Source organism: Artemia sp. Qi Xiang Cuo, chromosome 17, assembly GCF_049724085.1.
Source record: "Artemia sp. Qi Xiang Cuo chromosome 17, ASM4972408v1, whole genome shotgun sequence".
Taxonomy (NCBI): domain Eukaryota; kingdom Metazoa; phylum Arthropoda; class Branchiopoda; order Anostraca; family Artemiidae; genus Artemia; species Artemia sp. Qi Xiang Cuo.
The window spans coordinates 48,623,535-48,646,991 of NC_142810.1; the positions used below are offsets into that span (position 1 = coordinate 48,623,535).

Here is a 23,457-nt window from a genome sequence, read left to right on the forward strand (position 1 = left end):
TTTTAATCAAAGAAGTCTAACTTCTTCCCTTTATAAAATTGTTAAATTTTCATCGTCTAAGAGATTTAGGGGAGCGGGGTAGCTATACTCATGTAACTTGAATGTAAAAACGAGAATTCTAGTAGGATAGAGAATATACTTTTGATCAAAAGTATAATGACACAAACTTAACTATGCAATCAAATTTAATTCAAATATACATATATATATATATATATATATATATATATATATATATATATATATATATATATATATATATATATGTATTTGAATGTATATGCATATGTACATATATGTATATGTACATATATGTATATGTACATATATGTATATGTACATATATATAAAAGAAAAACGAAATAAACAACTCAATGAAGGATCAAACAAGTCTTACTCCATCTTTAATTTGTTTTTTTTTCATTCCCATAGTCTAAGAGATTTAGGGAAGGAAGGTAGCTAGAACCATGTAACTTGAATGTAAAAGCTAGAGTTCTAGTAAGATAGAAAATAAACTTCTGATCAAAAATTTAATGATACAAACTTAACTATGCAATCATTTTAATTCAAAAACTATTTATACAAAAAACAACGAAATAAATAACTGAATGAAGGATCAAGATGTTGCAATTTGTCTCAATGGACCATCTAACGTCTCTGCCAAAGCGACAGCCTTGGCTTTCAATATTCCAAAACATACTTCACTTTTTGCATACAGACATAATAATAGATTTGCAACAGGTACGATCGCAACTCTACCATTCTGAAAGAAAACTGTAGTTAATATAATATACTGTTCTTTCAAACAATCTACATAACATTCATTATCTGAAATATCTCATATAACAGTCTAAAATATATTACCTGTACTGTTTTAAAGGATGGTTGAGATGGCTAGGCGACGTTCTGCGGATGAAGGATGACATATTGCCGAAGATTGTCCTTTTCGGCCCACCGTAGGGCTAAACAGAAAGCCTAGCTTCGTAAATTTTACGAATAGCCACCTTATTTTCACCGAATTAAAAAAAAATGACTGACCTTTAAATATACTTTAATATGTAGAGATTGCATAATATGTACAAGATCATGATTGGATAGAAATTCGCCAAGTTTTCATACCTTTCCACTTTTGAACTATCTGAGACAAGTCACACTGGTCCAAAAAATCAAAATCAAATAAAAAAAATTCAAAAAACCGGTCAAAAATTCCGTAACCAGGACTTTTGTTGGGCGGACGGTATCGGGGGGGGGGGAAGAAACTTTAAAAAACGATTTTCCGCGGGGAAGGGGGTATTTTCTGGGGACATAAACGCCAGCCACAGATGGATCATAGGTGGTAGCTTTAACTTTTGTATGATGCACTGATAATCTAAAAAATTGTCATATACTTGGACAAGAGTATTCTTTGAATTGATTGCTAAAATCATAGCGACAAACATTTTTTACCTGATATTGAAAAATGTAATAATCCAAAGTAAATTGATATTAGCAAATATGAGCAGTGATGAACAGATCGAAAGAACGAGGAACGGTAAAAAACGGATGAAGATGGTGGAATCACTGCAATATTAATGCTCTTTTACATGTAAATTCATTCCAAGGATTCAAGATGCCACCCCTCTGCCCCACACCCGGAAATGACGGGCTTGTTTAACTCCTTTAAAGACGTCCAGGACATAATTCTAGTCATATATATTGCGATAAAGAGATTTTATGCCTGAATATATTGATTGTAAGCCAGCATCTCCACTCACTAAGGCGTCATCAGGTAGTAGCAGGGCCTTAGGAATTAGTGAGGCAGTTATCACCACAGAAATACTTTCACTGACAAAGGCTTGAGTGACAGTAATATTGTCATCTCGCTTTTGCTTCTTTGACGCCGTAAACGGGTCTTTAAGCAACGGCATAATCACATATTTCGGTGATTCTTCAAGATCGTTGTGAATACAACAAACATGGTCTTTAAAATAGTATTTAATTATTTTGGCGTCACATTCACAGCATTTGACGGTTATATGGTTGGGTCTGGTTACAGAAACATTACGCTTTTTATTACCATCCAAGCTAATTTTACAAAACCACGGGTACATTACTCAAAAGAAATGTCACTATGCCCTAAATTCTACTTCACCTTTCTTTTCTAGCCCCTTTCAGACTGGCCGATTGACTAACAAAAATACAGTCTAATAAAAAAAAAAATTCTAGTTTCCCAAGGCACTGAACACCAAACTTGGGTAAGATAAAGGGACGGTAAACCCAACTCGTAAGAAGCTTCGGAAGAAGAGTGGAAAAATTTACAGAACACATTAAATGGAAGACGAAACAATTGTTATATACAAGGGTAAAAATTCCCATCAAGTCGGAGTTCGAATTGCACTTCTTGCAAACTTAATCAAAAGGCACTCGATTTGACAAGTTGTTTGTCAGTCAAGTGAAAAATCATTTGTACTTGTCTGTTAAACGGATCACACTCAATGAGTGAAGTTAGGTTAATCATAATGAAATATACCAAAATATGATGATAATATAATACTTTAGAAACAAAATTATGGAAACTACGACAAAGAATTCTGAAAAATATACATACATTGTAGTTTTTCTCACTCAAAATAAACAAATCCTAACCGATCCCAGAGAGGCAAAGCGGCTTCTGTCAGATCTTACACAGCGGAATTCTTGAGTGTGTCCCGTTTAACAGACAAGTGCCCAATCATCTTTCCAATTTCTGAAAAAAACTTATACTTCCCTCCTAAGTTAACAGAGAATTTCCAGCAGAAAGCTCAATATATCTGGTCATGTACGTTTACAAAAATAAAATGAATCTAAGAAATGAGAACTTCAGTCTGGCTGGATAAGTCTCAAGCTCAGTGTAATTGACTTATTTGTTTCTCCTTAAAAAAAAAAAAATATGGAGGAAAACAGACATCATTTAAAGGTCTTTTGCTCCACAGCCTAATGACTTTTATGAAAAATCAATTGCTTAATTAATCTATGTTTTTGTGCAAAATGAAAGATTTTACTTTTTTCGAATTTTTTTTCGTAATATTGCATTTTGCATTCTCTGCCATTTTATCCATTCGTCTGAAATTCTCCGTTAACCTTCTCAGTTGCATTTCTGACTAATAACCAAACTACACGGTTAAGTAATGAATGTGAACCAGCTGAAATTATCGAATCTTGTGAGGGAAAGTACTAAACCAATGCAATTCAATACCGGGATGTGCCTAATGCTCGAATTGTACAAGTTTGGTTAAGGATTAGCTAAGAGCCAAGAAAAAACTTTTGATAAATTTAGTGATAGACCAGGACAAGTAGAACAACCGATTTTTTTTTTTTTAATGCCTAAAACAACAAAATTTGCGAATATTTGATGAATTACAATAGGGGTCCAATGGATTGTCATGAACATGTCAAATTACGCTGCTTCGCCACGATGGCCATTTCTGCCGAAATTTTCGCCTTCGGCAAAATTTTACCGAATGCCAAAAAAGATAGGGGGGCGGCGCACCACTCCCCGCCCCTTCCTCGGAGCACCCCTGTCTCTACTGTTTTAAAAGATAGCACAGGCATAGCTCTGCCAAAAATTAGCCTTCAGTTCTTTAAAATAATATTCTACACATTTTACATAATATTCTGTAAATAATAAAATATTCTGTTTAATGTTCATTCTATATAATACATTCTATCCTTCCATATAATGGTTTGCAAAATGTTACCTCAACTGTTTGAAAAGATACAATAATCATAGCTATGCCAAAAAGGAGCCTTCAGCTCTTTAAAATAATATTCTACACGTTTTGGGTAATATTTTATATATAATAAAATGTTCTATGTAATGCTCATTATAAAGCCTAATATATATTCTGCTTAATATTCATTCTATATGGCATTCTATATAAAGTTCTACAATATATTAACTCTACTATTTTAAAAGATAGCACAGACATAGCTATGCCAAAAAGGAGCCTTCAGTTCTCTGAACAAATATTCTACACATTTTATATAATATTGTATAAATTGTAAATATTCTAATGTTCACTCTATAATATACATTAAATGAAAAACAACAAAAAAATTTTCAACTGGAAGTAAGGAGCAACATTAAAACCCTGAACGAACAGAAATTATTCCGTATATGAAAGGGTTTCCCCCTCCTCAATACCTCGCTCTTTACGCTAAAGTCTTTTTTAGAACTTTTAAAAAAGCTTATTATTCTAATTAAATGCTCTTTTGTTTAAGGAGTCGTTCTTAAAGAATTGGGACAAAAAGTCAAACTTCTCCGTAAAGAGCGAGGTATTGAGGAGGGGGCAACCCCTATCATATATGAAATAATTTCTGTTCGTTTTTGAGTTTTAGTGTTGCTCCTTACTTCAGTTGAAAAAACTTATTTTTTATAGAATTTCTAATCGTTTTTCAAAAATTATTTAAGTTTTTCAATTTATTTTTTTAAGAAATCAAAGATTAATTAGGATTTTAAGGAATAAATATCAGCACATGTATATTAAACTGACAATGCACGTTCTTTTCTGTAAATTCATTTGCATTTTTTTTCAGTAAGGTACACATTATATTCTGGCTTTTAGAAAGCATAGGGGGTTTAGCCTAATCATATATAGGGGGTTTCATTTATTTATTGATACTGATTTCTGGTAGTTGTATGATTGGTAGATTATTTGATTTTATTTTTGTTCATTTTTTGTTTAATGAAGTTCTTTACTTAAAAAAAACTTATTTTGTGGAAAAGTTTTTTTTAATTAATTACATGTATGAAAGGGGTTGCCTCTTCCTCAAGACCTCTCTCTTTACACTTAAGTTTTTTTTATATAGAGTTTTAGAACAAATCTCATAGTTCTAATTAAACGGCCATTGTGTTTCAGGAATCGTTCTTAAAGAATTAGGACAAAAAGTGAAACCTTTAGCGCAAAGAGCAAGGTCATGTGGAACGGACAACTCCTTTCGTATACGTAATAATTTCTTTACTTTTTAAGTTTTGATGTTGCTCCTTACTTTCAGTTGAAAAAATTTATTTTTAAAAATTTAATTTCGGATCGTTTTTAAATAATAACGGGAAATCCGGCTCTCTCTCTCCATGAAATATTACGGTACTTGTGTATTATAAGCCAATCACTCAAATTTAACATGTGCAAAATCCAGAACAATTAGAAACAAATTCGGGCTATATATTTGCATATCAGGGGGAGGGGGATAAAGTATAGCGGATTTGCATGCAAAATGTGTTAGGTACAATTATTCTGCATAATACGAAGTAAGAACTGTTTTCTGACTTCAAACTGTCCAAATACTTTACCCCCCCCCCCCACTATGTAAAAATATATAGCCCAAATTATATATCTCCCATCTATTCTGTCACTTGTCTTTAACTTGTCTCGCGCTAAGCTGAAAGAAACTACCGTAACGAAGATTATCCATGGGGGGTATTTTCCGCTGGTGGGTATTTTCCGGGGCGGAGGGGGGGGGGAAGGGGTAAACGCCAGGGGGATAAACGCCTAGAACCGAATTATTATAGCAATTTATTTCTGCTGGTCGTAAGTTTAATATGGCTCTTTAATTTTCTCTGAAAGAGTTTTCTTTCAGTAAGACTTTTAATTAATTTCTGGTTGTTTTTGATTGCCAAAGTTTCAATTTTTTCAATATTTCCCATTTCAACATCAAAGTTTTATCTAAGCATCAAAACATTAAAGTGATGTTTTTTTTTTCAACATTAAAGTTTCAAAGTTCAACATCAGTCTCTACATTCCCTTATAGGAGTTACAATTAGATGTAGCCGCAGTTGCAAGCAGTCGCAGTCACATTTGCAAGTTGTCGCAGTTGGAAGTAGTCACAGTTGCAGTCACAACCAGTCTCATTTGCAGCCTCAATAGTAGCAGTAGTAGCAATGACCCTGAAAGTTTCAAGTTAATACCCTTACTTTCATAAGATATTGCAGATAGGGCTTTTAGATCACTTGGATATATATAGTTTCTTTTGATTTAGCTCAACGTACCCCTCAGCATTTACCGAAATTTTGCCTCAATATCCTTAGCCTTTTTGTACACATTTAGGATCAAACATTCCACCATTTATTGATGATAAATTCTCCACATAAAAATAAAACAAACTGCATAATTTATATTCCTTGCCCCGGCGCTGCGGGGGCATGGCATCCCCAGATGCTTAGCTATTATATGTTCTGACTATTTCGAATAAAATGTTTTTTTTAAGATCTATGTCAGTGTTAACGAGAGAATCTAGAATGGCAAGAGGAAGGGGGGGGGGGGTGGGGCAGCTGCCCTTCGGTCCTTTTTCAACGCGTATCCCAACATGCCTTTAAAGTTTCAACTTAACACCCTTAGCTGATCCTTAGATATTGCTGTTGCATCCTTTCGAAAAACTTTTAGCATACATGCTTTGATTTTGTTTTACATCCCCCTCAGCATTTTCTAACAGCTTGACCTCAATATTCTTAGCCTTTTTTGGAGACTCAGGATCAAACATTCGGAAAAAGTCATTCCGAAGGTGTAGTTGTTTCACTATATCGACTAGTTTGAACAAGATGGCTATTCCAAAATTTTTATCACATATCTTTGGATAGATAACCGCTAAAAAGAGAATGGAAGGGGACTGGCGACCCTCCGACCATATTTAACATCTTCCTCAGCATGCTCTGAAAGTTTAAACTTAATTATCTTAGTTGTTCTTGTGACAATGCAGATACACCTTTTTGATAAACAGGATGCACATATTATCTTTAGTTTAGCATGCCCTTCTAACATTTCCCGAAGTTTTACTTTAATACCCTTAGCCTTTTCAAACATATCTAAAATAAAAAAATCCTACTTTTTCGTAATGATAAATCCTGCATGTAAAAACGGACAAATTGTATAATTTAAAATTCTTGCCTTGGGAGTTGGGGGGGGGGGGGCATTGCATCCCTGGAGGCATAGTTACTAGAACTTTTGAACAAAATATTTTTCTTCAAATTTTGATATTGATGACATTCCCTGAAATTTTCAGCTTAATACCCTCAGCCTTTCCTTAGATGTTAATGATATTTCCTTCTGATAATCAGTACACACACAGTGTGTTTCATTGTGTTCAGCATCCCTCTTCAAAGCTGTGGGAGGATGTCAACCCCATAGGCATAGTTATTTGAGCTTTTGACTATTTTGAACCAGATGTCTATTTCAAAATTTTGAACAAACATTTTTGGAGGGATTGCAATTAAGAAGGCATTTGAGGGGCTGGTGCTTTCTAGAAGCCAGAATATAATTTGTACTTACTGAAAAAAAAAATCAAATGAATTTAATGAAAAAAATGTGCATTGTCAGCTTAATATAAGTCTGCTGATTTTTATTCCTAAAATATTAATTAATTTTTGTTTTCTTAAAGTTATAACTGAAAACATTTAAAAGAATTTTTTTCAGTAAAGTACAAAGTTATAAGTGAAAAAATTTAAAAGATTTTTTTTAATTAAAGTACAAAGTATATTCTGGCTTCTAGAAAGCATAGGGTTTAGAACCCTACTAAGATTAATTTCTGCTTGTTTTGAGTTTGACTTATTTTAATTTCTGTTTGTTTTGAGTTTCATTTGTTTATTGATACTGATTTGTGTAGATTATTTGGTAGATTATTTGATTCTAGTTTTGTTCATTTTTGGTTTAACAGAGTTCTTTACTTTAAATAATAAACAACTTATTTTGTGCAAAAAGTTTTCTGATTAATTTTTGTTCTTTTTTACTATACTGTTGCTTTTACTTTTACTATAAGTGCAAATTATGTTCTGGCCAAGGGAAGGCATAGGGGTTTTGAGCCCTACTCATGTTAATTTCTGCTCGTTTTCAGTTTGACTTAGTTATTTATTGTAATTTCTGTTCGTTTTGGGTTTCATTTCTTTATCGATGCTGATTTGTGGTTGTTTTACGCTTGGTAGACTATTTGATTTATTTTTGCCCATTTTTGGTTTAATGGAGTTCTTTACTTTTCTTAGAAAAACTTATTTAGTGGAAAGTTTTTTTAATTAATTATAGTAAAGAATAGGCAAAGTAAAGAATAGACAAATTGCATAACTTGGCAAAATAGGCAAAATTGCTTAACTTTTGCATTTTTTCAAATTGCAAAATTGCATAACCTTTCCCTGGAGGCTGCAGGGGTGGTGCAACGAATTGTCTCACAAAAAAAAAAAAAAAAAAAAAAAAAAAAAAAAAAAAATGCGAATTCAAAATTTTCTGTGTTGTCTATTTTTTTTCCTTCTGCTAGTTTATGTATCTTTGAATATTTTCACTTCCCATTGAAAAATGGTCGCAAAAACATCCTAAAATATTGGGCTTATAGTAAGCTTTTCACTGTCAAAATACAATCTTATCCTCTTTCCCTTTTTAAAAAAATCTACATTGAGAGGGCAGTGTGGTCTTACAAGTTACCTGGGCTTAAAGTTAGTCTGATGCCATGCAGTGCATCGCCATCAAACAGGATAAACTTCCAGTCACAAAACAAAGGATCAAAATTAATGCTGGTTCATTTAAGGAAGAAGAAGATCCCCCCACCTAAAAAAATCAAAGTAAAATATTTATTTGCATTGCCACTAAAGCCCTGACAATACACCTTTAATTAAAAGCCTATAAATCTGCAATTAAAACTTATTACACAAGTATAAAAAAATTCTTATTTTCTGTTATTTTTGTGTTAAATCCTGGCATAAAGTAATGGGTTCAATAAAAGATAGAGAATATGCTAAACCTTAAGTAACTTGTGCTCAAATTGAAGAAGAACGAAAAAGCATAAAACATTAAAATAACGTAAAACATATATATTACGTATCTAGAGAAACTTAAGCAACATACCAAACATTCAATTAGAATACTTTGCAGCTTATCTTCATTGAATGCAATTTTTCCATTTTTTAAGTATGCAGTCCAAATGTTACTTGCAATCGCTGCAGTAACAGTACCATCTTTATTTGCATATGAGCTGTAGGCAAGTAGGGCACCTTCACTGTTCAACAGCCTGAAAAATTGGTATTTGAAGGGCTGAAGGGTTTTGCAAGCTATAAAGATCAATATTCAATACAGGCATATCTTTTGCCAGCTTTTACCGAGATATTCTCTTAATAATAGATCAAGCTACTTCATGGCTTGGCCAGACAATTTTGTATTTTATATAAGTATACATATTTTACAAACTTCAAATAGTGTAAAGAAAATGCTGCCTTTCAGTGTTCTAGTGCTTCCTAAGTAATGAGCCATAAGCCTGTAATGTATACTGCTATTAGACTAATACCACCACTAACAACTCTGCAAAGCCGATCCACTTGAGGGCAACACACTTATGCATACTCCTCCTCTGTCCCAATATATTCAAAGCATCCCTCTTTAAAACCTCCCAAAAGTTCTAATTTTCCTTGAATCCTATTTTATGTTCCCACCATATGGGAACAAGGTTAGGGATATGGAAACATTCCTAAACAGGGTTCCCACACTGTTTTTTTTTTGGTTCTAGATGGTTGGCCAAAATAAGTGATCTTTGGCAATCTGTCATCCTTTATTTACAGAAAATGTTCTAGTCATCTCAACCTTTCTCTTATTGTAGTTCTAGAAGGTAAGACAGAACCATATCTTTTTGTACAGCTTCTTGTTAAGAATGGTCAGTCAGATGGGCGTTGAAAAGAATCTGTAAAGAATTCCTGGAAAACATGTAACAAATCCCGCTCCATCTTCTGAAGGATGTTTCAGAACCATACAAATGTTATCACTGAAGCTTCCAGTATTCTAATTTTGGTTTGTAGTCCGAACTTTTCAACTGCGAAAAAAAAAATACCCTGATCCTTGGCTATTCTACTTTTAACATCTTCACCAAATCCAACACCTCTAACAATAATACTACCTGGGTAATTGAAGCTTTCCACTCAATCAATATTCTCATTACCCACCGTCACCTCTTTGCCTTCATCTATTCACAGTCTAAGCAACTTGGTCTTCTTAACATTTATTATCAAGCCTATTCTTGCACTATGAACTCTACAAATCTGCAAAAAAAAAAAAAATTCATTTTGCTAATATTTTTGTATTTGTAAGAAGAGGCCAGTTTACTGTTTAAGCATGTTCTTAATATGCTGTGTCTGTTGAAAAGTTCCAAAACAGATTAATTTATTTTGCATGTTGTCTTGATGCAGACAACATATCTAACAAAGTTGATTTAGACCTTCATTGTAAGCAGTGAAGAAAAATCAAAGACTAATTTTCAAAGCCCTCTTTTGAATATTCTTAATTTTAGTTGCTTGATCAAGCAAGGGCCAAACATAAGAACATGTTTTATTAGGGGGGGATGCAGGGTTTCATTGAGGTTGAACCTCCTACCTGAATTATGATATAATTACAATTTTCTAATAATTGAATTATTTTTGGAGCTCTTGAAGAACTTCGTCTCTTATAAATAGGTATTCGCTTGTAAATTGAGTACCTGCTCCCCCCCACCGATTCTTGAACCTCCATATATTGATAGTCTCTTCAGAAATATAACTCATATTGATGTTAAGTCAAAGAAACTTGCAGGGACAGGCTTTCTACCCTTAACTTATAAGAAAAGGCAAATTAAGTCATAAGCTATATAGGGCTGGTATAATTTGGAAATATTCCACCATACTAGATAGCCTACTATTTAGATAGTAGAAGAGGTATTAGCGGTTCTTTGTCTATCTTAGAAAGTAGTTAAGTTAGGTGAATGAAACTTTCAGGAATAAACCAAGTGTATATAATGCACACTGGGAAGGTATTGTCAAGCTACATCTTACCTTTTCCTTTTTTCTACGGCTTGTAAAATTCCAGAGATGATACGTCAATATCTATTATATAATAGCCAGTGGCTGATCCAAGGGGCGAGGGGGGGGCGCCCTCCTAACGTAGTCTAAAGTAGCTCAATTTACTTAATTGACGCAAGTTTGCATTAAATAAACTTGCTCCTAATGCAAGTCTAACAGATCAAACTATAAAAAAAATCCTGCATCCGCCCCTGTTACTAACTACAGGCCTATTAGCTTTCAAAACAGTTTAAACAAGAGATTTGATAGGGTTATTGATAAGAGATTGAGTTATTTGGATGGATAAGAAAAGAGCACTGGAAGAAAAACAGGGAGACTTTAGGTCTGGTTACTTGACATTTAGTTGAATTTTTATTTTAAATAGTTTAATTACTAAGTATAGTAAAAGTAAAAATAATCTGTATGTAGGATTTACAGATCTCTTGATAGATCTCTGATTTGATAGATCTCTTTTCCAATCCATTTACAAGAGGACAAAAAAAGGATAACAAGTTAAGGAATAGATTTCCTGGATATTCTGTAATATAGGTCTGAATCAAGGTACCTCACTCTGTTTACTAAGGTTGAGGGGGCGTATGCCAATTTGCTTCTATTTCCAAAGCTTGCTGATTTTCTAGTTTTTTTTTTTTTTTTTTTTTTTTTTTTTCAAATCGATGCTATGAATCAACTTCTCATGGGAAATAGATTGAATTGTGTTTGATTGTTGCATTATGTTTTTTTTTTAATTGTCTAATGAATGTGAAAAAGTGCAGCTGGAAGCCGTAGGGAGCCTTGTTTTTGTTTACATCATAGGCAGCGCTCTAGCGCTACCTAAGTAAAGAACGATGTGGGCACAAAGTGTTTTTTTTTGTTCTTTTTTCTCAATACCTGGACACTTCGTATTGAAGGAGTTGTCGTAGACACTTCAAAAAGGGCTCATTCGATTGGGAATTGGTGTGGCTAGTCCCCTTTTTAATAGTCGAAAGTGATTGGAGGGCAACTAGCCCCCCCCCACGCCCATCATTCCCCTCAATACATCCAATCAAAATTTTGAGATAGCCATTTTGTTCATCGTAGTTGATTTCCAGATAGAAAATATATTTTTGAGGAGGACACTCCCCCAGAACCCTCAGGGCAAGGGTTTTAAGTTATGCCCTGGGGGCATACAAGGTTTTTATAGAAGGAGTTGTCGTAGAAACTTTAAAAAAGGCTCATTCGATTGGAAATTGGAAGGGCTAGTACCCTTTTTAATAGTCGAAAGTGATTGGAGGGCAACTAGCCCCCCACCTATCATTCCCCCAAACACATCCAATCAAAATTTTGAGATAGTCATTTTGTTCAGCGTTGTTGATTCAGATACAAAATATGTTTTTGAGGAGGACACTCCCCCACAACCCTCAGGGAAAGGGTTTTAAGTTATGCCATGGAGGCATATAAGGTTTTTATAGAAGGCGTTGTCGAAGAAACTTCAAAAAAGGCTCATTTGATGGGAAATTCGAAGGGCTGGTGCCCTTTTTAATAGTCAAAAGTGATTGGAGGGCAACTAGCCCCCCCCCACTCCCATCATTTCCCCAAACACATCCAATCAAAATTTTGAGATAGCTATTTTGCTCAGCCTAGTTGTTTCCAGATAGAAAATACGTTTTTGAGGAGGACACTCCCCCAGAGCCCTCAGGGCAAGGGTTTTAAGTTATGCCCTGGGGGCATATAAGGTTTATATAGAAGGCATTATCCTAGAAACTTTAAAACAGGTTCATTCAATTGGAAATTCAAAGGGCTAGTGCCCTTTTTAATAGTCGAAAGTGATTTGAGGGCCCTTCGCCCCCCCCCCCCCCCCTACGCCCATCGTTCCTCCAAACACATCCAAATAAAAATTTTGAGATAACCATTGTGTTCAGCGTAGTTGATTTCCAGATAGAAAATATATTTTTGAGGAGAACACTCCCCCACAACCATCATTGCAAGGGTTTCAAGTTATGTCTTGGGTGAATATAATGTTTTTATAAAAGGAGTTGTCGCAGAAACTATAAAAGGGACTCATTTGATTGTAAACTCAAAGGGCTAACGCCCTTTTTAATAGTCTAAAGTCATTGGAGGGCAACTAGCCCCCCTCACCCACGCCCATCATTCCCCCAAACACATCCAATGAACATTTTTAGATAGCCATTATATTCAATGTAGTTGAAAGTTTTAGAAGTTAGGTATTTAAGGATGACAACCTCTCCCCTCACACTCATCAGGGCAAGGGTTGTAAGTTATGCTCTGGGGGCATATAAAGTTTTTATTGAAAGGGTTGTCATGGAAACTTAAAAAGGACTCATTCAATTGGAAATTGAAAGGGGTATTGCCTTTTTTAATGGTTGAAAGGAAGGTCTTTTAGGAAGATAACCCCCTCGGAGCCCTCAGTGCAAAGGTTGAAAGTTATGCCCTGGGGGCATATAAGGCTTAAATAGAAAGTTGTTGTACAAATTATAGGCAGCGCAATCGCGCTGCCTAAGTAAAGAACGGGGACATTCGAGAACGAGACAAGAAACGGGGACTAAGTAAAGAGGAGGACACTCCCGCACAACCCTCAGGGCAAGGGTTGTAAGTTATGCCCTGGGGGCATATAAGAACGATGTTGGCACAATGTATTATTTATTAATTTTTTCCTTTAGAGCAGGGCACTTCGTATCAAAGAAGTTGTCGTAGAAACTTCGAAAACCGCTCATTCAATTGGAAATTGGAGTGGTTTGTGCCCTTTTTGATATTCGAAAGTGTTTGGAAGGGGACTAACACCCCTTCTACGCCCACTATTTTCCAGAAAACATCCAAGCACAATTTTTAGATAGCGATTTTCTTCAGTGTGTTTGAGTTCCAGATAGAAATAAAATTTTCGAAGACAGTCCCTCCCAACTCTTAGGTAAAGGGTTGTGAGTTATACCCTGGGGGCATATAAGGTTTTTTATAGAAACTGTTGTCACAGAAACTTTAAAAAAGGCTCATTCGATTGGAAATTCTAAGAGCTAGTTCCCTTTTTAATAGTCGAAAGTGATTAGAGGGCAAATAACCCGCCTCTCACGCCCACCTTTTCCCTAAACACATCTAATCAAAACTTTGAGATATCCATTTTATTCAACGTAGTTTTAAGTTCTGGAAATTAGGTCTTTGAGGGTGACAACCCCCTTTAGCCCTCAGGGCAAGGATAGTAAACTAAGGCCTGCGGGCATATAAGGACTTTATTGAAAGCCTAGAAGCTATCAAAGAACTCATTATATTAGAAATTGAAAGGGCTAGTGAATTTTCTAGTAGTAGAAAGTGATTGGAGAGCGACTAACGCCCCTCTCACGCCCACCATTTTCCCAAACACATCCAATAAAGATTTTGCGATAGCCATTTTGTTCCACGAAGTTTGAAGTTCAGGAAATTATATCTTTGAGCAGGACACTCCCTCCACAGTCTTCTGGGCAAGGGTTATAAGTTATGCCCTGGGGGCATATAAGGTTTTTGTTGAAATCTTTGTCGTAGAGACTTGAAAAAAGGCTCATTCGATTTGAAATTCAAAGAGCTAGTACCCTTTTTAATGGACGAAAGTGATTGGAGGACAACTAATCCCCCTTCCACTCCCACCCTCCCATTTGCCCATTATGTTTAAAAACTAAATGTTGCCTTAAGATTAAATCAAAATGAACTGTGTTAATGCAAATTCCCAGTAAGGCATCTCAGCAGTATCCCAAGAACGACTGAGGGTATTATATTCAAAATTTCGGGGCTACTTCTGCTCTTAAAATTTAACCAAATCAAAATAGCGTAAGTGTATCCAAGCTATCAAAGAAAGTAAACAGATTTTTTTGCAAATGGTATCCAGTTTTCCATTTCAGGTCAATTAGAGGAGATATGAAACTAAATTAGACAGTATTATTTGTTTCTAGATTTTTAAAAGGGTGTATGTTGTTAAAAATTGTTGAAAATTTTTCTCCAGCATACAAATAGCAGGCCAAACCATAAAGTCTTAAAAAACGAAAAAATTTAAAGTATTATTTTCTTTTTCCCTGAAAAGACTATGTCAATATAAAACGAATAGAAATTAATTTAAAAAACTATTTCCGCAAAATAAGTTTTTCAAAGAAAAGTAAAGAACACTATTAAACAAAAAATGAGCAAAAATAAAATCAAATAATCTATCAAGCGTGAAACTACAACAAATCACCATCGATAAATAAATGAGATCGAGAACGAACGGAAAATACAATAAATAACCGAATCAAACTCAAAACGAGCAGAAATTAACATAAGTTGGGCGCAAAACCCCTATGCCTTCCCAAGGCCAGAACAACATTTGTACTTTACTTAAAAATTACAAATGAATGTGCATTGTCATTTTTATATACATATACTTATATTTAGTAGTCAAAATGTTAATATTATTTGATTTTTTAAAGTTATAAAAGTAAAAACATTTATAGTTTTTTCAGTAAAGTGCAAATTTTGTTCTAACCTTGGAAAGGCATAGGGGTTTTGCGCCAAACTTATATTAATTTCTGCTCGTTTTGAGTTTGACTCGGTTATTTATTGTAATTTCTGTTCGTTTTGGGTTTCATTTATTTATCGATGCTGATTTATGATAGTTTCACACTTGGTAGATTTTTTTATTTTATTTTTGCTCATTTTTGGTTTAATGGGGTTCTTTACTTTTTTTTCAAAAACTTATTTGTGGAAAAAGTTTTTTAATTAATTTCTGTTCGTTTTATATTGATATAGTCTTTTCAGGGAAAAAGAAAATAACACTTTAAATCTTTTAGTTTTTTTAGACTTTATAGGTTTGGCCTGCTATTTGTATGCTGGAGAAAAACTTTCAGTAATTTTTAACAACATATACCATTTTAAAAATCTGGACAAAATAGTACTGTTTAACTTAGTTTCATACCTCCTCTAGTTGACCTGAAATAGAAAACTTGATATCATTTGCAAAAAAATCTGTTTACTTTCTTTGATAGCTCGGATACACTTACACTATTTGATTTCATTATATTTTAAGAGCAGAAGTAGTCTCGAAAGTTGGAACATTATACCTTCATTTGTTCTTCGGATACTGCTGAGATGCCTTATTGGGAATTAGCATTATGACAAAGCATTTTGATTGAATCTTGAGAGGACATTTAGTTCTTAAACATAATGGGCCAATGGGAGGGTGGGCGAGGAAGGGGGATTAGTTGCCCTCCAATAAATTTCGACTATTAAAAAGGGCATCAGCCCTTTCTATTTTTAATCGAATGAGCCCCTTTGGAAGTTCCCACGACAACTCCTTTGATACGAAGTGCCCTGGTCTACACAACAACAACAACAACAACAAAAAATATTACTAATCACTTTCGACTATTAAAAAGGGCACTAGCCCTTTAAATTTAAAAAAAAATGAGCCCTTTTCTGAAGTTTCTATGACAACGTCTTCTATAAAAACCTTATATGCCCCCAGGGCATAACTTAAAACCTTTGCCATTAGGGATGTGGCGGAGTATCCTCCTCAAAAACATATTTTCTATGCGTAAATCAACTACGCTGAACAAAATGGCTATTTCAAAATTCTTATTGGATGTGTTTGGGGAAATGATGGGTGGGAGGGGGGAGGGCTAGTTACCCTCCAATCACTTTCGGCTATTAAAAAAGGCACCAGCCCTTTGAATTTCCAATCGAATGGGCTTTTTTTGAAGTTTCTACGGCAACGCCTTCTATAAAAACATTATATGTCCCCTGGGCATAACTTAAAACCCTTGCCCTGAGGGTTGTGGTTGTGTTTTCTCCTAAAAAACATATTTTCTATCAGGAAATCAACTACACTGAACAAAATGGCTATCTCAAAATTTTGATTCGATGTCTCTGGGGGAAGGATGGGCATGAGGGGGGGGGGGCTACTGACCCTCCAATCACTTTCGACTATTAAAAAGGGCACTAGCATTTTGAATTTCCAATCGAATTAACCTTTTTTGAAGTTTTTACGACAACACCTTCTATAAAAACCTCATATGCGCCCAGGGCATAACTTAAAACCTTTGCCCTGAGAGTTGTGGGGGAGTGTCCTTCTCAAAAACATATTTTCTATCTGGAATTAAACTAGCCTATGCTAAACAAAATGGCTATCTCAAAATTTTGATTGGATGTGTTTGGGTGAATGATGGACGGGGAGTAATTTCGACTATTAAAAAGGGCACTAGCCCTTTGAATTTCCAATCAAATGAGCCCCTTTTGAAGTTTCTATGATAACGCCTTCTATAAAAACCTTACATACCCCAGGACATAACTTAAAACCCTTGCCCTTAGGGTTGTTAGGGAGTGTCCTCCTCAACAACATATTTTCTATCTGGAAATCAACTATGCTGAACAAAATGGCTACATCTAATTTTTTATTGGATGTGTATGGGGGAATAATGGGCATGGGGAGGGGCTAGTACCCTCCAATCACTTTTGACTATTAAGAAGGGAACTAGCCCTTTGAATTTCCAATCGAATGAGCCTGTTTTGAAGTTTCTATGACAACGCCTTCATATAAAAGCCTTATATGCCCCCAGGGCATAACTTAAATCCCTTGCCCTGAGGGTTGTGGGGGAGTTTCTTCCTAAAAAACATATTTTCTATATTGGAATCAACTACACTGAACAAAATGGCTATCTACCCCAGGGCATAACTTAAAACCCTTGCCCGGAGGGTTGTGGGGGAGTGGCTCCTCAAAAACATATTCTCTATCTGGAAATCAACTACACTGAACAAAATGGCTGTCTCAAAATGTTGATTGGATGTGTTTGGGGGAATGATAGGCGTGGGGGGGGGGGCTAGCTGCCCTCCAATCACTTTCGACTATTAAAAAGGGCACTAGCCCTTTGAATTTCCAATTGAATGAGCCGGTTTTGAAATTTCTACAACAACGCCTGCAATAAAAACTTTATATGCCCCCAGGGCATAACTTAAAACTCTTGCCCTGAGGGTTGTGAGGGAGTATCCTCCTCAAAAAGATATTTTCTATCTTAAAATCAGCTACGCTGAAAAAATGCCTATCTCAAAATTTTGAGTGGCTGCGTTTGGGGGAATAATGGGGGTGGGGGGGGGGGCTAGATTCCCTCCAATGACTTTCGACTATTAAAAGGGCACTAGCCCTTTGAATTTCCAATCGAATGAGCCTCTTATTACGTTTCTAAGACAACACCTTCTATAAAAGCCTTATATGCCCCCAGGGCATGACTTAAAACCCTTACCCTGAGGGTTGTGGGGGAGTGTCCTCCTCAAAAACCTGTTTTCTATCTGGAAATCAGCTACGTGTAACAAAATGGCTATCTCACAATTTTGATTGGATGTGTTTGGGGGCAAATTGGGCGGGGGGGGGGGGCTAGTTGCCCTCCAATCACTTTTGACTATTAAAAAGGGCACTAGCCCTTTGAATTTCCAATCAAATGAGCCCCTTTTGAAGTTTCTATGACAACGCCTTCTATAAAAACCTTACATACCCCAGGACATAACTATAAACCCTTGCCCTGAGGGTTCTGGGGGAGTGTCCTCCTCAAAAACACATTTTCTTAGCCTTTTTTGAAGTTTCTACAACAACGCCTTCTATTAAAACCTTATATGCGCCCAGGGCATGACTTAGAACCTTTGCCCTGAGAGTTGTGGGGGAGTGTCCTTCTCAAAAACATATTTTGTATCTGGAAATAAACTAGCCTATGCTAAACAAAATGGCTATCTCAAAATTTTGATTGGATGTGTTTGGGTGAATGATGGACAGGGGGGGGGGGCTAGTTGACCTCCAAACACTTCCGACTTTTAAAAAGGGCACTAGCCGTTTGAATTTCCAATTAGCCCCTTTTGAAGGGGTTCATTTCCAACGCCTCCTATAAAAACCTTACATAACCCAGGACATAAATTAAAACCCTTGCCCTGGTTTTAACCGTTGAATTTCCAACACCTTCTATAAAAACCTTACATACCCCAGGACATAAATTAAAACCCTTGCCCTGAGGGTTGTGGGGGAGTGTCCTCCTCAAAAACACATTTTCTATACTGAAATCAACTACGCTGAACAAAATAGCTATCTCAAAATTTTGATTGAATGTGTTTGGGGGAATGATGGGCTTGGGGGGGGGGCGCTAGTTGCCCTCCAATCACTTTCGACTATTAAAAAGGACACTGGCCCTTTCAATTTCCAATCGAATGAGCCTCTTTTGAAGTCTCGACGACAACCCCTTCTATATGAAGTGCCCTGCTTTAAAGAAAAAAAATAATAAACAATGTATTGTGTCAACATTGATCTTATATGCCCTCAGGGCTTAACTTAAAACCCTTGCCCCGAGGGTTGTGGGGGAGTGTCCTCCTCAAAAAGATATTTTCTATCTGGAAATCAACGATGCTGAACAAAATGGCTATCTCAAAATTATGATTGGATGTGCTTGGGGGAATGACGGGCATAGGGGGGGGGGAGGGCTAGTTGCCTTCCGATCACTTTTGACTATTAAAAAGGGCACTAGCCACTCCAATTTCCAATCGAATGAGCCCTTTTCGAAGTTTCGATGACAACTCCTTTGATACTAAGTGCCCGGGTATGGAGAAAAAAACCAAAAAAAAAAACACATTGTGCCCACATCATTCTTTACTTAGGCAGCGCTAGCGCGCTGCCTATGATGGGCAAGGAGATGTAATAATGACATACAAGTTAGTACATGACCGGAGTGTGATCCCCAACCTGTTCCAGAGAGTCAGTTCACCAAGTACTAGAGGCCACCCCTTAAAGCTTTATCAAAAACATGCTAACACCAGGCTGCAAAACAAATCCTATTCTAACTGCATAGTCAGCCTATGGAACTCCCTTAACTAGAATGCTTTTATGTGGCCTAGTGTTGAAGCCTTCAAGTCAACAGTTGACAAAGACTGGTGCAAGAAACCTTGGCTCACAACACGGGATGCACCTAATGAGTTATCATCATCAGTGACTGGCATTCACAGGACTTGTTCTTATTGCTGGCAAGTGTGATTTAAGGTAATTTTACTAAACTTTTCGTTACTATGGACTATTTTATCTTTTGGGCCCCATTAAGGGCTCAAATGCAATTTCCTTCAAAAGCAATTATTGAATTATGAATGACAGTAAAACAAAAGCATCAAGTGATGTATTCATTTTTATCCTAGCTACAGGGTTTGTCTGGAAAGTAATAGGACTAACTTTCCTTTGCCACAACTGTACTTCAGAGTGTGCGCGCTCTGACTGGATTTGGTAGAGGGCTTTACTAGCTAAAAAACGAGCTGCTGGTCAGCTGTCTCTGAGCACCTGGAGAGTCAGGACAGGCATTTTCGCGTGACGTGTTATCTGTGAGTGGTGCAAGCCAAAAATGCAGCATTCGTTAGAGCAGAGGTATGCCATTAAATTATGTGTGAAACTTGGTATATCTGCAACAGAGACGTTTGATATGATCAAGCAGGCTTACCCAGATGTTGCTTTAGCAAGAAGTGGTGTGCAGGAAGACCTTCGACTTCAACAAAAACAGACAATGTGACTTGTGTGTGCAAACTCTTGAACTCAGACCATCAACTAAGTATTTGTTTAGCTGCTCAAATCTTAAATTTACCAAAATCTGTCCTTCATGACATTGTGACAGTACATTTGAACATGTGCATGGTGTGCATGAAGATGTTCCCAAAAGTACTCACTGATGACTAGAAAATGCAGCAAGTGGAGGTGTGCTAAGAAAATTTGAACAAGTGTGAAAGTGACCCCCAATTTTTGCATAATGTAATCAGAGGTGACAAGTGCTGGATCTTTGAGTATGATCCCAAAACAAAGAGACAATCTTCCAAGTGGAACACGTCAGCGTTTCCTTGCCCAAAAACGACAAGAATCAGCAAATCCAAAGTGAAAACCATGTTCATTGTCTTTTTTGACATGAAAGGCATTGTCCTCATAAATGTGTTCCTCCTTGACAAACCATCAATGCCAAGTTTTATGTGGAAGTGCTCAAAAGACTCAAATGAAGGGTAAATTGGCCTGACAAGATATTGCAGATGACTGGAAGTTGCACCATGACAATGCCCCAGCTCACACTGCCTTTCTTGTGAAGAGCTATCTGACCAAGGCTGGCATCCTAATGCTTCTGCAGCCACCCTATAGCCCAGATGTGGCCCTGTCAGACTCTTTTTTGTTTCCTCGCCTGGAAAGGCTGAGGAAAGGCAAGTATTTTGGGGTGACAGAGTGGATCCAGACAGCATGCACCATGGCTCTCAAGGCTATTGTGGAGAATACATACTGTGGCGCCTTCAATGCTTGGAAATCATGCTGGCAGCACTGCATTGATGCAGAAGTAGCCTATTTTGAAAGTTTTTAAATAATTGTAACAATTGGCTCAATAAATGTTTTATATCAACTCAGTCCTATTACTTTCCAGACAAATCCTGTAAATTATGGTATCAACTACAAATTTACCAAACACTTGCTTTACAAATAAAGCATGTTTCTATTAATTATATTATTCCATTGCAATCCACATTTATAAATCCCAAAGTACTTTTGAATACCAAATAGATTTGAAATTCTTTAACAGTCAGACATAAATTCAATATAATCGTCTTGACAGGTCAAGGCCTACCAACACATTAGCAAATAAAAAAAAATATATAAACATAGGTAATTTTAAAGACCGCACTGCCTTTCCATGATGATAAATAACAGTTTGAGTAGTGATAAATCCATTTATTATACAGAAGAAAAAACAAAAAAATCAAAAACATACTGGATATTTCCATCTCATATACAGTGATCATCATCAGTATTTCTGCTGAGGATGATCCTTGTATGTGTGATCAAGATATTTAGAATATTTTTTTACTGTTTTTTTTTTCTCTGTATAATAAAAAGGAGTTTCTGCAGATGATGATCACTGTATGTGTGATCAAGATATCCAGTATATATTTTTTTTTTCATTCTCCAATAAAAGGATTTATCCCTATTAGAACTGTTATTTAAAAACATTAACAGATGCAAAATAACACAAGAATTTAGAAGTAAGGGGTGTATTTGGAATTATCAGTAGATCTTGGATTGTATTTCTGAGTAAAATGATTATTATATTTGGAAAGAGCAAAAAAACATTGAGCAGTGTGTTTACCTTGTTGTATATGAGTAATGTAATAATTCATAGCCTATGCCTTAGCCTATTTACAAAAACAATGCAAGACAATTAGAGGGAGGGAGTATATTGAAAAAAATACCAATAATATGCAGAAAAAGCATACAATAAAGAATTCAATGGGGCTAACTTTACTTTATTAGGCTAATGGTGTTCCCTGGAAGTACCAGTGGGATGTATTTGATGTTTAATTATTCACATCATCAAGTATAGAGCATTTAGCAGATCATAATGGATCTTAATTTGCTCTTAAGTGCAAATTAAGGTAATTAATGAAGGTAGGCCTAAGGTAGTGTTTCTTTTAGAACTGGTCCACTAGAGATGAATTCCAGCTTGGATTACATAAGGAGACATGTCAAGAATACAATTCTTACTTCATTATATGCAAAATAATCCTAGTTAACATGTTTTCTAGCAGGAGAACTTTTGGGTAAGGTTTATATTAACAGACTAATCAGATAGATAAAAAAAAAACATACCACTGGCATCAGAATTTTATCCCGAGTCAAAATATAACACTCATTTCTGTTGCAAATTATTTTCAAAATTACTTCTAAGCTTCTTTAAGTTTCTTCAATTTTGCCTGTTTTTTTTTCATAGAAACATCATGGTGGCAATTCAATTTGAAAAATACTAAATTTTGCTGAAAGCTGTGATTTGAATTGAAATATATTAAATCTTGTTGAGCGGTGATTTGACTTTGCCCATTGTTTACATACAGTATTGGTTATTGGGAAGTATACAGACATTTTCAGAGGGATTTTTTTTCTGGTAAAGGGGGGGGGGTCGTCCCACGTACCCACCTCACCCGAACCCCCTCCCTCTCTCTGCCTCTCACCAGAAAAAAAAACCTCTGAAAACGTCTGTATACTTCCCAATAACCAATACTGTATGTAAAATGGGCAAAGCTCATAACTTGCAGCCCTTCCCCTGGGGACTGTCGTGGATTAAGTCATCCTCAAAGACATAGTTATCAAATGTTTTGACTATGCTGAACAAAATGGCTATCTCAATATTTTGATTGGCTGAGTTTGGGAAAAAAATTAACGCGGGAAGGGGCCTAGTTGCCCTAAAATTTTCTTGGTTACTTAAAACAGGCACTATAACTTCTAATTTCTGTTTGAATGAGTGCTGTTGTGATATTCTAGGACTACTAACAATCACCCCTGGAAAAAAAAAATAAATAAACGTGCATCTGTGATCTTTCTTCTGGCAAAAAATACAAAATTCCACATTTTTGCAGATAGTACCTTGAAACCTGAACAGTAGGGTTCTCTGATTTGCTGAATATGATGGTGTTTTCATTAAGATTCTATGAATTAGGGGTTGTTTCCCCCTTTTTCAAAAATAAAGCAATTTTTTCGGTCTTGTAAATGTTGACAGGTAAGACTAAACTTGATGAAACTTATATATTTGAAATCAGCATAAATATCCAATTCTGTTGATGTTCCATTGGTATCAAATTTCAGTTTTTTAGAGTTTTGATTACTATTGAGCCAGGTTGCTCCTTATATACAGTTTGTTACC

At 35.8% G+C, this 23,457-nt stretch overlaps 1 protein-coding gene across 2 annotated transcripts in view; it reads right to left on the reverse strand.

Moving 5' to 3' along the window:
• Window positions 1–550: 550 nt before the first annotated feature.
• Lamtor2 (Late endosomal/lysosomal adaptor, MAPK and MTOR activator 2) overlaps window positions 551–23,457 on the reverse strand; it is a 48,277-nt gene continuing 25,370 nt past the window's right edge. Inside the window, exons 2-3 of one of the 2 annotated variants that reach the window (XM_089102855.1) lie at window positions 8,841–9,003; window positions 551–763 (exon numbers count right to left, since the gene is read on the reverse strand). In XM_089102855.1, coding sequence (XP_088958981.1) covers window positions 617–763; window positions 8,841–9,003 — 310 coding nt within the window. In that variant the 3' untranslated portion in view covers window positions 551–616. Of the gene's footprint in view, window positions 775–8,840; window positions 9,004–23,457 lie in introns of both variants that reach the window. The other variant, XM_089102856.1, reaches the window with a different exon arrangement.